The sequence below is a fragment of the Ctenocephalides felis genome, unplaced genomic scaffold (genome assembly GCF_003426905.1).
Source record: "Ctenocephalides felis isolate EL2017-DRISC unplaced genomic scaffold, ASM342690v1 CF-g0.4_SCAFFOLD_01240, whole genome shotgun sequence".
Classification (NCBI taxonomy): Eukaryota; Metazoa; Arthropoda; class Insecta; order Siphonaptera; family Pulicidae; genus Ctenocephalides; species Ctenocephalides felis.
Genome location: NW_020537394.1, coordinates 1 through 12913, shown reverse-complemented (window position 1 = coordinate 12913; position 12913 = coordinate 1). Strand labels below are relative to the sequence as shown.

At 28.5% G+C, this 12913-nt stretch overlaps 1 protein-coding gene and 1 pseudogene across 2 annotated transcripts; both read left to right on the top strand.

Moving 5' to 3' along the window:
- Window positions 1–1158: 1158 nt before the first annotated feature.
- On the top strand, window positions 1159–7768 carry LOC113369335 (failed axon connections-like). Of its 2 annotated transcripts, none has more exons than XM_026610110.1 (6): window positions 1159–1332; window positions 2515–2679; window positions 5467–5604; window positions 5686–5882; window positions 6969–7071; window positions 7482–7768. In XM_026610110.1, exons 1-6 carry the CDS (start codon window positions 1174–1176, stop codon window positions 7551–7553), a joined length of 834 nt encoding a protein of 277 aa, XP_026465895.1. In that variant the 5' UTR covers window positions 1159–1173; the 3' UTR covers window positions 7554–7768. The 2 variants fall into 2 exon arrangements, with proteins under 2 accessions (XP_026465895.1, XP_026465894.1); XM_026610109.1 differs by having other exon boundaries at window positions 5458–5604.
- A 3033-nt stretch (window positions 7769–10801) lies between these two features.
- On the top strand, window positions 10802–11752 carry LOC113369336 (annotated as a pseudogene).
- The last annotated feature ends 1161 nt before the right edge of the window (window positions 11753–12913 follow it).

Sequence of the window (12913 nt, the reverse complement as noted above, 5' to 3'; positions counted from 1 at the left end):
ACTTACTTTTCATTACACGACTCTCTATTATCATAAGTTTGGCAAAATTCTACAGGACCACGCCCTGTGCGTTTAATTAGTAACTCCATATAATTGCATAACTTCCCAACTTTATTACTTGAAAATAAGTACAGTCTGGCAGTTCAAAATACAGTAAAATCATCGACGCCATCAGTCAAAAGCGAGTCGAGAACAAAAAAGAACATTTTAATTGTGCCTTTGTCATCCAGAGAGTTCTTTCACATGTACCGACCATTATTAATGCATATTGCCGCAGGCAGTCTACACGTCGCCGACTGGAATTATATTATATCTGGCGTTCGTCTTCCATGAACGATATTAAACATTTTGACAAGTACATGGAGCAGACAACGAGCAATTTAAATGATGAATTCTATATGCCTCGATGCTCCTGAGAAGAAATATGATATAATGCACTCGTTTCCTTTGGAACGCTAGTTTTGTCGTTATGGTAATAAGATTTTAATCACATTAGTCCACAAAAATCTTCATGATAGTACAAAATAGAGAATACATCTAATTTTCAAATTTGGAAACTAAGTGGACATTGTAAGGCTAGTATGTTATTTCATAGAAAGCATCAGAGCAATTTCCATTATGTAATCTATAAAACAGATGCATTTTATAAAAATGCTTGCGTCGTATGAAATTTCCAATGTGTGAGTATTTTATGAGATAACCAGATGTGATGCATAAGAATAGAAGTCGGAGATATATCAAGTTATGACTCCTATCCAGCAATTATCGAACGAATGAATGCTAACAGACACAGGATGTGAAATGTAGATAAATTTCCTAGGCAAGCGAAATATGGTTCTTGACAAATATTGAATAAATTTAATAATAATAATTTTAATTTTGTGAAGAAGACTCAATTTCATTAGATATGAAGGAAACTTACTGTATATTGGTCATTGGATCACACTGATCTTATTATTATCAATGTTAGAGCAAAGTTAAAAACCAAATACTTTTTTCTGATATAATTGTAACGAAATAATTCAAAAGTTATTAAATAGATCAATTTTTGACATCAATACATCATCATATTGCAACTTATTTCACTACTGAGCTTTAGGTTCAGTTGCATTTATAGTACAAAAACTATTATTAATTATCTTATTTATCTATTTCCAGAATGTCGACCACAAGATGAAATTCCGCAGCAAGAAAGGACAATTGCCTTTCGTCGAATTGAATGGTGAAGAAATTGCTGACAGTGCCATCATCATGAAGGAGTTGTCCAAACGCTACGGAAAGGATCTGGATGCTGCTTTGACACCAGAACAACGCAATGTCTCCCATGCTATGGTAAATAAAATATATAATTTAAGTGAATTATGTAATAATTGTCGTTTTTATTTATTTTTATCCTAATTTATTAACAATCTCTGTTGATAGAGCATTGCTGGTCAAGAAATTTCATAACAAAAAGATCCAATATACAAAATTTCTTGCTTTACAAACCAGCCATAATTTATTTCATTCTTAGATGAATACATTTTATATGCTCAATAATTTGTTCTGAAGCGAATTTAAATTTCTTATTTGTATAAAAAAACAACATTTTTCATAATTATTCAGAAGTAAAATTTAACTCTGGCGCAATTTTATCTCGTGTTCCGCAGAAAGCCGGTACGGTTATCAGTCACTCAACCCTGATCGAGGCGTCGTTTTAGGTTGAGCGTCGAAATGGCGTACCGGTTTTAAGTGGACGCCATTATAGCGCCATTTTTCTTGATAAAAATTTATTTTAATTTTGTTAAAACATAAAATCAATATGAATAGTACAAATAATTAATTTGCATAATAAAACATTACATTATTCACATTTTTCTAAGTTTCATCTTAATCTTTAACACCAATTTAGAGGCAACTACTACCCTCAATCATTATCCAAAATGTTGTTTATTTTATTTATCATGTTATTTGATTTAATGCCTAATAGCTTTTGAAGAAACCCTTCAATATCTTCAACAATGGGTGTAGTTGTCTCAAATGTGCCGTTTCATGTTAACTCTGATACTAAAAATCAGTCGTGCGTCTAAATAAATACAGTAGGGTTGTTGTTGTTTGGGTCGAGGGATTTTTACGCCCTTGAGTATATTTTATGGGATTTTTGGTGACACTGACATGAAATCTGGGATATATTCATGAGGATAAGGAAATCATACATTCTTAATTTGATCGAAGACAACAACAGTAATTCTATTAATAAACATGCAGGGGAATATCAATTAAATGAAGTGTAATATAGTAATCAATATTTTTTAATTAATTTACGAATGGAAATTTCTACTTTACATTATATCCATAGATAAACAAGTATAAATTTTGATTATATCAAAGAAGTGATTCTTCATCTGAAGAACATGAAATGATTTTCACTCCCGTTTTTTTTTATCAAAATCAGTACTTCGCTATCACATCTTTGGACCTGATAAATATATGTAAGCCAGGGGTCCTTAAATATTTAATTTTCTTTTTTTCCAGGTATCCATGATTGAAAACCACTTGGTATGGATCGTTTACTGGTGGCGTACAAAGTACCCAGAAAGTGTCATCAAAGGATACAAAGTCAATTTGCAACATGCTCTTGGAACTCGTATTCCAAATGGAATCCTCAACTTCTTCTTCAAATTTGCTTTTGGACGCAAGGTCAGTTGGATTTTTTAATTATTGATATATGGAGTATTTATAGTAGCGTTAGTTGAATGAATGAGAAAAACTAAAATTATATTCACCTAATTTGAAATAGCCATATTTAAGCAGTAAACTCTAATGGACCATAATTTATCTCTTACATTAGAACGGATCTTTCAATGGTAACGATTTATAAAAAGTTTTCGACAGTGGCTGCTTCCTTTGCGTAATCTGGCTTATCATATTTCAATGTCATCTTTAAAAAACCGCTCATTTATCTTTTTGCTTATTCTGCTGGCTGTCCATGTATTATTGTCTACGGAATTTTTGCCAGCAGGCTTTGATAAAATTGTCATAACATTTCATGTCGATGGAATTTCGTTTGTAAATAAAGTAATTGTATTCGGAGAAATTTTTAGGAACGGAAGACAAAATGGTAATGGAATTTTTATTAATGCGAGATTATTTTCTTATAGTATTTTTATTTAAGTTGTGTTTTTCTTCCATTATGAGTTTAGTCTATAATTTATCATCTTCGATTTGTTTTGCAAAACTATCCTTTCCTGGCATGATGTACCATCCTACCATCCTTCCCTTCTCTTCGAATTGTCATTTTGAAAGCTTGTCCATATAATACAATACGAAGTCCCACATTTCGCGAATTTCGTAAGAAGTCATTCATCTCTTGGTTAGAAAGCAAAACATTGCGAATAGGTGGTTTCCATATTATCTATCTGGTGGGTAGGGTCATGCAGCACTCCTGGCGAATACTAATTATAAATTTTTATCTACACGATTTTATAATATTGCTTTATGTTTACCGCTAAAAATATAGTAAAGGAGTTAGTGACCAAATTTACTCAAAATACAAGATTTTTCTTCAGTATTATGCACCAGCAAATGCATCTCGCCTCAGTTGTACTTGATTTGCTCTATCATTTGGTATGATGTAAAACTTTTTAATTGAAGTTTGGAGAATATTGGCAAAATTCAATAGTGAGCATTTTTCACTATATACATTAATTTTTACACCTGTTGCAAAGTCGACAACAAGTAAAACTGCAGGATTAAAAAAATAACTTTAAAAATACAAGAACTTTCCACCATTCTCAGGCACTTCTTAATTTTAATTTGAATAATTACTACTATAGAAAAATATTATAGTTGTAAATTAATACAAAAAAGAAATTATTGTTGTTGAAGAACAGGTAACTTGAAAAAATTAAAATATATTACTCTCAATTTAGATTAATTTCTAAACATAACAAATCGCATTCAATTAACTATACTAGGCTAAATTAGTATAAAATTAAATTAACTTCCAAACTACTTATTAATTAAAATATAAATAACTGAAAGATAGCAATATATAAGAGGATCAATTTAATTTGTAACCCACTATTATTATTTTATCCTGGCTTTATTTTCGAATCTGATTTCCTACATAATTTGATATAATTTATGGTTCTTGAAGTCGAGGTCAATTGTATGCCAATATCTTCCAATCACTTAATTTACTATACATTACATTCACGATATTAGAAATACATTCTGTAAAACGTGATGATTTTTAAGATTATATCTCAATACGTTCTAAATCCATCCATAAAAAATATCTCTCAAGAAATGTTTCAGAAACCTACTTTGGGTAAACTAAATACGAGATATAGAATTTAGTAATGGGAATAATATTTTTTATTAGAATAAATAAACAAGTTGATTCTTGAATTTCGAAATAAATTGTTCTATATCTCTCTTACAGATTTTTGATTATTTGCAAAATACTTATATATTTTTTTTAAATGAAACCGAAAGGAAAATTGTGTTAAAATCACTAAGGTGTGATTACTAAATTCTAACTTTTGGTTCTAACTGCAATTTTAGTTATTTTAAAAATATTTTTCTTTAGGATAAAAAATAAAAATCTCTTCATCTTACAATTAGTTAATTTACAAATAAATTTTTATCGGCCATAATTAATTTAGATTACTTAGTAGGTTTGGAAATTAATTTAGTTACTGAATCATAGTATTATGATTTTTGTAACATTTTATTTAATAATTTTAAAATTTAACAACACTCATATTAAAGTAATACAAAAAATTATATATACGTAATTACTTTTATATACTTTTTGTGCACATATTTATGTTTTGTCATACAATATGATAATTAATATCTCATTGTTTTCGAAATTCTTCAACAAATCATTTCTTGGAAAACATTGATACTGGGATCATTCAACTTTTGCACATAAGACGAAGATTACTGATTTTGCAATTGCGTTGTAAATTATGTTTGCTTGAAAATCAATTGTTGACTTTTTATAACAATAAGCAATTACTTGAACAATGTTAATATTTTTGTCAGTATGAATGAAATGTATTTTGTAGCCACATAATCAGCAAGAATCCATTTTTGTCTATCAGCACCAAATACTAATATTTATTTGATATTAAGATCTAATTTTAATTTAAATTTTGAAACTGTATTTAGCTACATATCACACTAATATTATTGTTTGCGATATTGCATGCTCGCTCCAGTCAAATTATTTAAAACATACATGTGAATTAGTTAAGTTGCCACTTGAAAAGAGTACAAAAATATCAAAAAAAAGGCAGAAATGATATTCTCAAATTTGTAGTTTATTACTGATAGATCTAGATTTAAATTTTTTATTATTACCAAGTAGTCAATTAATTGTGGCAATTTCTATTTTCACATGTATGTTTTAATTTTTCCTATCAAATCTGTGTCCGTGTCTATTCTGACTGTGTTGGTGACGTGTAGTGGTTCCAGGGTGCTAAGAAAGTGAAGGCTCAAGGAATTGGTGTCCACAAACCAGATGAAATTGCTGAATTTGGCAACAACGACCTCCAAGTGCTGAGCGACATGTTGGCTGACAAGCCCTTCTTCTTCGGCGATGAACCCACCACCGTAAGTATAATTGATGTAATTTTTTTTTTTTTTTTGAGTTGATGTAATTTGGTTAATGGTTCCGATTTGTGTCTATTTTAGTTGGACATTGTCGCTTTTGCCAACTTGGCCCAGATTCACTACATTTCTCCTGATGTGTCCTACCCATTGAGGGACTACATGGCCGAAAGATGCCCGAATCTCGTAGGACATGTCTCTCGTATGAAGGAGCGCTGCTTCGCCGACTGGGAAGACATTTGCGCGACGCTGGACCTCAACTCCCATCTGCCCAAACCACAGTGAGTAATTTATACTTTTAATCCGATATAAAAGTTTAGATAAAACGACTTTGAATTGACATCTTTTTGGTTTTTGTCAAATAACTCAAAAATTTTATATGGAACCACCTCTTTTGAGTTAGACAGGGTGAAACTAGATAAAATTTACTACATTTCCTTGGGAACACTTTTATACACTCCCATATAAGAGTTTCGAATAAAACGACTTTGAATTTTTTTGGTTTTTGTCAAATAACTCAAAAATTTCATATGGAACCACCCCTTTTGAGTTAGACAGGGTGAAACTAGATAAAATTTACTACATTTCCTTGGGAATACTTTTATACACTCCCATATAAGAGTTTCGAATAAAACGACTTTGAATTTTTTTGGTTTTTGTCAAATAACTCAAAAATTTCATATGGAACCACCCCTTTTGAGTTAGACAGGGTGAAACTAGATAAAATTTACTACATTTCCTTGGGAACACTTTTATACACTCCCATATAAAAGTTTTGAATAAAACGACTTTGAATTTGATATTTTATTATTTAGCAATAAATAGAAAATTCGTCAACATCAAATTAAAACACTTTCGACATACAGTAGAACTCCAATTATCCGAACTCGAATTATTAGAATCGCCGATTACCCGAATCACTTTCAGAAAAAAAATTGTCCAAAAAAAAGTCTAAGTGCTCTATTATTCTTCCACCAGCAAAGCCAGTGTAGGCACATTGTTTGTTTTGATTTGACGGAGATCTTTACAAATCAATGATTTTTATTTCTAAACTTGTACATAAGTACATTTTATTTATATTTAAAACATGTGAAAATGTCATGTTTCTTTCATTTAATTCAATAAAAAAATAGTGCAATATAAAAACGTAACTTTTTTTCTCTCTAATGGCAATTTTTAAAAAAAAAACTCCGATTGTCCGAATATTTGATTATCCGAATGGGTCCCGGTCCCCATTAATTCGGATAATTGGAGTTTTACTGTATATTGCATATGTACTTCATATATACATATTTATCTACATATAATATTTAAATATAATAATATATCCTGAATTTCATGTACTAAAATCGGTTTTTAATTTTTAGACCTGAGCCAACAAAAGAAGGCAAGGAAACCAAGGAAGGCGAAGAAAAAGTTGCTGAACAAGAAGGAGAAGATAAGTTAGAAAAAGATATCGAAAAGGAAAAGGTATAAAATCTATTTTCTATTCATAAGTATACTCATCACACTTACATAAATTAATAAAGCAATGATTTATAAAAATATAATATTTTTTCCATGAAGCCTATATAATTAAGTTTAAGATTCATTTATTTCTAATATCATGTATGATAAGACTATATTCAGAAATAGCAATTTATGTTTATTTAAATATTTGAGCTTTAAAAATTTTAAGATTCTTCTTATCGAATTTGAATTAATAATAATACTATCTTAAATACAATCAATTTATGAATATCAATTTGTTATATTATTCTTCTTAATGGAAATTTTTTTATATTATTAAATTTTATAAGGTATTACATATGTATTTATGTTATAAATATTTTATCATTATATTATTATCACAATATTAATATAATTTTTTCCTTTTTCAGTCCGATGAGAAAGAAAAAGAAAAAGAAGCCGAGAAGGAAACTGAAGAAAACAAGGAAAAGGAATCAAAATGAGTTAATTAAAAACACACCAATCTTAACATTATTCATAAAAACTGATAGATATGAGATGTAAGAAATTTACCTTCATTATTCAACATACATTCAAATCTCATTCAAACTATGCTCATCGACATTGGTTTATAACAATTTGATTTTGTTCTGACTCGTCGTATTAATAATTGTGTTGCTTTAGCAATAAAGATTTTATATTCTTGCACAATTAATAACGGGACGATTAATTTTTATATGATTTTTCTACATGTAATATTATAAATATTCACAGTTTTATATATATGATATTTTATATCGGGTCCTCTAACTTTAATGGAAAAATTTAATTTAAATTAATGTTTTATTCATTAAATTTGGAATCGCCATATTTGAATTGTGCTACCAATAGTTTAAGTTAATATTATTGTACATTGAATAATTATTATTTTTTTGATTTGTTATGGCTTTCGTTTATCGTTTCTTTTCAATCTAGAAATATTCATATAGATAATTAATTAGGAAGTAATGTTAGTTGAAGATATCATTAAATTCACTAATGTCACACACAGACAAAGACTTTTTTATAATGATTAAATGTTTAGATTTTTTTATAATTGCCATAGTAAAAATATTCCACAAATTTTCTAAGAAAATTTTGTAATTTTGGTTAATTTTGTATAAAAATATATAATATAAAATTTGTGTGTAAGTAGGGAATGTTTTTTCGACATAATTAGGAGGCATAGGTCTATTGATAAGTAATAAGTATTTTGTTTAGAAAATTTCTATAAAAGTGATTGCTTTTTGTATTGCATTTACTACGAAAAGTAAACATATTTGATAACGTTTTCTAAATAGGGTATATGAACATGTAGTGCTAATTTATATGTTAGAATTTTAAATATAAATCTGAAGCTTTTATTATAGATTTCTATAACCTACCTAATATTCGACTTCATTTAATTCTATTATTTCATTTATTATTACACCTGAGCTACATGAAAAAGTACCAATGCTTAAAGGATATTTCGATTTATATGAAGACTGTTAAAGATTGTTTATTTTTTGTATTGGTGAAACATAATTGAATGAGTTTTAATTAAACTGTAATTTATTTCTTTAATGAAAATTGTAATTTTTAGTTTTAAGCTACATTATAATATGTTTGTAATAAAAGATTGTTTTATAATGAGATTATTTTAAATAAATTTTAAGTATATATATGATAAATAATTGTGGACAATTTTATTTAAAAATTGTAAACTAGATGGATCAAGTAAATATAGTGCAAGGAGTGGATTATATAAGAGTAAAAGAGTTTATCAAAAGGTCGATATGATTGATTATAGGGTGCTTGACAGTCAGAGAAAACAGTGTCGATTTTTAACAATAAATGTTGAATGATTTGTAGTGATAGTGAGCACAGAATTGAAGACGCGAATTGTCTTAAATGAGAAACCCGCAACCAATTCACTGCCAGTAAATATAACAAAATTTAAAGTTGAAATGGGAATGATGCATCTGCTCGGAGAAGCTTCAATTGTATTTATTACAATCAATGTATGTATTAGAAAAAGCATACTTTTTTGTTGAAAAATAAATATATTTATTTACTCATTTTGAACAGAGTCTAGTATTAATGCTTCTAGTAATGTTTACCATTTCTGCTTTATGAAATTCTTTTATCTCACAATTAGAGAATAATCGGTTTATACAGAATTATGTTGCAAACATATATATTTTTAAATGTTCAAATGGATGTTTTAAAAATAATAGTTTTCAATTCATTATAGATTTGGAGTAGTGCTCGCTAGATGTAAGTGGGTAAAGCATTCTTAAAATGATATTCAATGTTTGTAACAATATTTATTATATTGATACTATGCATTTAACAAAAAAATGCTCTCTATATTTATATATCTTTATCATAAATCGCTGCCAATTGATGATCGCACTATAGTTATCTAAAAAATTGAGGTTTCTTAGATATAATTGTGTTTATCATTTAATTTGTCGCCTGTTTATAATAGAGATAAAAATCTTTGCAATATAAAAATGAAACATTTGTGCATTTATAAAAACGAATTTTATTATATTTTAATTGAAGAATGTGAATAAATCTAATTATAATTCAAATACTTAGGAATATATGTGAAAAGATGGATTATGTTTTGATCATGTAAAAGCAAAGTAAACAATTCGTGACACTTATGTAATTTTAAATCAAAAGCTTTCGTTTTCACTGTTAGTTTAGATATATGTAAAGCTGTTAAATTATTTTTAAAATTATATAATTGTTACTGATTGTTAAACTATACATTTTCATTAACAAATATATTAAACAAAACCAATTATATATGATAGTGCATTTACATTAATCAATACGATATACATTTGGTATGTATAAGTTTAATCTTAACATTTAGCATAACTCATTAACAAAAACAATATTAACATACTCTAATCTATGTGAGCTTGTATTAATCAGTTCTTTATAATTATTATACTGGACATCTGTAAACTAAAGAAAGATTTGTCGAATAAAGAAAAAAAATTATTTATGGCTAGTTATATGTAATATATAGAACTTAACTGGGCAAGCATCGATATAAAACAGATACTTTATTTGCAATGTTACTAGTATAAAGAATTTTACAGGATGTTTTAATAATATGAAGTGTTAGTTATTTTTGAATTATCTATATATAATTGGTGGGATTTGAAAAATATTATTTCAAGTTAAAGCACAACTTAAAGCAGTACATATTGAAATATTTAGTGATTATCTATGTGATCGAAACTCATTGAAGTTCTGAATTTGGGACCATGAAGCAGGAAAGTAGCAAGTAATAATAAAAGACATAGTGTAATGAAAATACGTTTAATTGCATAAGTACTTTAAATTCTTCAAATAAAATAAGGTATGTATAACTATTTTAATGCATTTTTAGCATAAAATTTAATAATATGTTGCAGATAGAAACATAAATTAGTACCTAAAGTGCAAGCATATCCTATATCGAGAATTATTTCTTTTATCTTTAACATACATAATATAAACGTTAGCAAGCTAGTTTGTATAAATACTATTAAATAGTGTAAATACTTTAAAATGAATGAAGCCAGTTATTATAATTTAAATATAACCGGGTATTGTAATTTAAATTTACCGCGCATGACCGTCAGAGACAGCGCCACCATCGCATTTTCCCATCTGTCATTTTGAAGGATAATTATAAATATAACCTTTTTAACTAACATCTCTCTTGTATAGACACGTGCTAGTATTTATTTATTAAAAATGGATGTTGATTTAGATACAGAAGCATTTTTACCAGCAAAAAATCCAATTAAAACTACTAAATCACTCAAAAAGAAAAGGTTGCAATCAGAAGATGATTCAATGCGAACTGAAGAAATTCAAGGAGTTCAAGGCAGGTCTAAGGCTGTCACAAAGAGGAAGAAAACTAAACCTAATTATGGAGGAGATTCAAAATCAGAAGTGAGAAAGATTCCTGTACCATCACATAGGTAATATAATAATAATAATAATGATATTAACCTTGTTTTAAAACATTTTGTCAATGCTGTCATATATTACAGATATACGCCTCTGAAAGAGAATTGGTTGAAAATATTTAGCCCTATAGTAGAACATATGCATTTGCAAGTCAGATTTAATTTAAAAACAAGACAGGTTGAAATTAGGACAAGTTCTGAGACTGATGATATAGGAAACTTGCAAAAAGCTGCTGATTTTGTTAAGGTAACCTAATTAGATTGTTTTAGAACCATTATTTATTACATTAGTATCTATCAGATATTGTCAAGTTTCTATCTATTTATTATTTTCTCTTAGGCTTTTGTTGTTGGTTTTGAAGTCGAAGACGCCTTAGCTTTGCTGCGTTTGGATGATTTGTTTGTTGAGTCATTCGAAATAAAAGATGTAAAGACTTTAAAAGGAGACCATTTAAGCAGAGCCATAGGTAGATTAGCTGGCAAAGGAGGCCGAACAAAGTTCACAATTGAGAATGTTACAAGAACACGAATTGTTTTGGCAGATAGCAAATTCATATTCTAGGAAGTTTTCAAAATATACAGGTTGCCAGGAGATCGATATGTAATTTGATTTTGGGATCAGCTCCAAGCAAAGTATATGGACAGCTGAGGAATGTTGCTGGAAAGATATCAGAGAGATTGTGAATATTTATTGTTATAGTTCAGAGTTTGGAATATACATGTGTATATGAAAATTGTCTTTTATTTATAACACTATGTAATAAGTTTATTGCTAAGTATATACATTTATTTATGAATTATAGTGTAACAAATGTTCAATCTTAAATTTTGATATGGTTAATATAATTATGAGAAAGAGTGAATGATTGAATTAAATAGAATTTATTAGTTTAAAAAGTTTACCTTACCAAATCTATTTAAGGAAAACTTGTATGATGATAAAGTTTATGGTAGCTAAACTGAATATTTTGGTAAGAACAGTAAAATAAAAAACTTTTAAAAAAATGAGCCCTTCTTAATGGGCCGAAAATCGAAAATGAAAATTTTGCATTTCTCGACGTTTTGAAGGTTCTGAACATTTTGGCATACCTCACAAAAATGGATGTGTGTGTATTTTGTATGTCCGCATTTTTTCGTCCACGTTTTCGGGCGCACGGATCAACCGATTTGAATGGTTTAAAAAACATTCGATCCTTATTGATAGGGAGATGTGCTGATAAGTTTTTGGCAAAGGCAGGTCTAATCATTACGGAGATTCGGAGCAAAGAATGCAGAAAATACAATCGAGTTTTTGAGAGAACGGAGTATCCGATTTGAATGATTTAAAATACATTCTATTTGTAATGATTGGGAGAAAGGTGATTAGTTTTTAGCAAAGGCAAAATCAGCCATTTCGCAGATACAGAGCTAACCGTGTAAAAATTAGTTTTTCTATAGGAATGTTTTGGTGGTGGTACATATAATAATTAGCAAGCATGGGTTTTGCCACTTCAGAATCCCAGTTAGCTTATAAAGTGTATCTTGCAGTGTCATTGTATCAATTTTTTTGAGAACTTAAAGAATTTAGTGTTTGAAAAGCATCAAATGCTTGTCTGCAATTTTTGCATATGAATTCATATAACTAGTTTTATTTTAGAAAATTTATAACATCTATTTACCCTACAGATGTCGGCAGTATTAGGTAGAGTAACGGTACATTCGTGGTAATCTTAGTTTTATTGCAAATTTCAAAAACGGACAGTACATCATCACTTTATACCAGTGTACATGAACGCAGTGTGATCCTGTTTACTCGCTAGCTCAAGATGTTAATGCTGGTGTCGCTCGTACTTTCCTGAGGATTTTGAATTTCATGTGAGTTT

What these genes read in the sequence shown, in the direction of transcription:
- LOC113369335 (XM_026610109.1), top strand. Translation starts at nt 1,174, where the DNA reads ATGAAATTCCGCAGCAAGAAAGGACAATTGCCTTTCGTCGAATTGAAT. An exon ending in GCAATGTCTCCCATGCTATG is followed by an intron (nt 1,333 to 2,514) that starts GTAAATAAAATA and finishes CTTTTTTTCCAG; the next exon opens with GTATCCATGATTGAAAACCA. An exon ending in TCCCATCTGCCCAAACCACA is followed by an intron (nt 5,883 to 6,968) that starts GTGAGTAATTTA and finishes TTTAATTTTTAG; the next exon opens with ACCTGAGCCAACAAAAGAAG.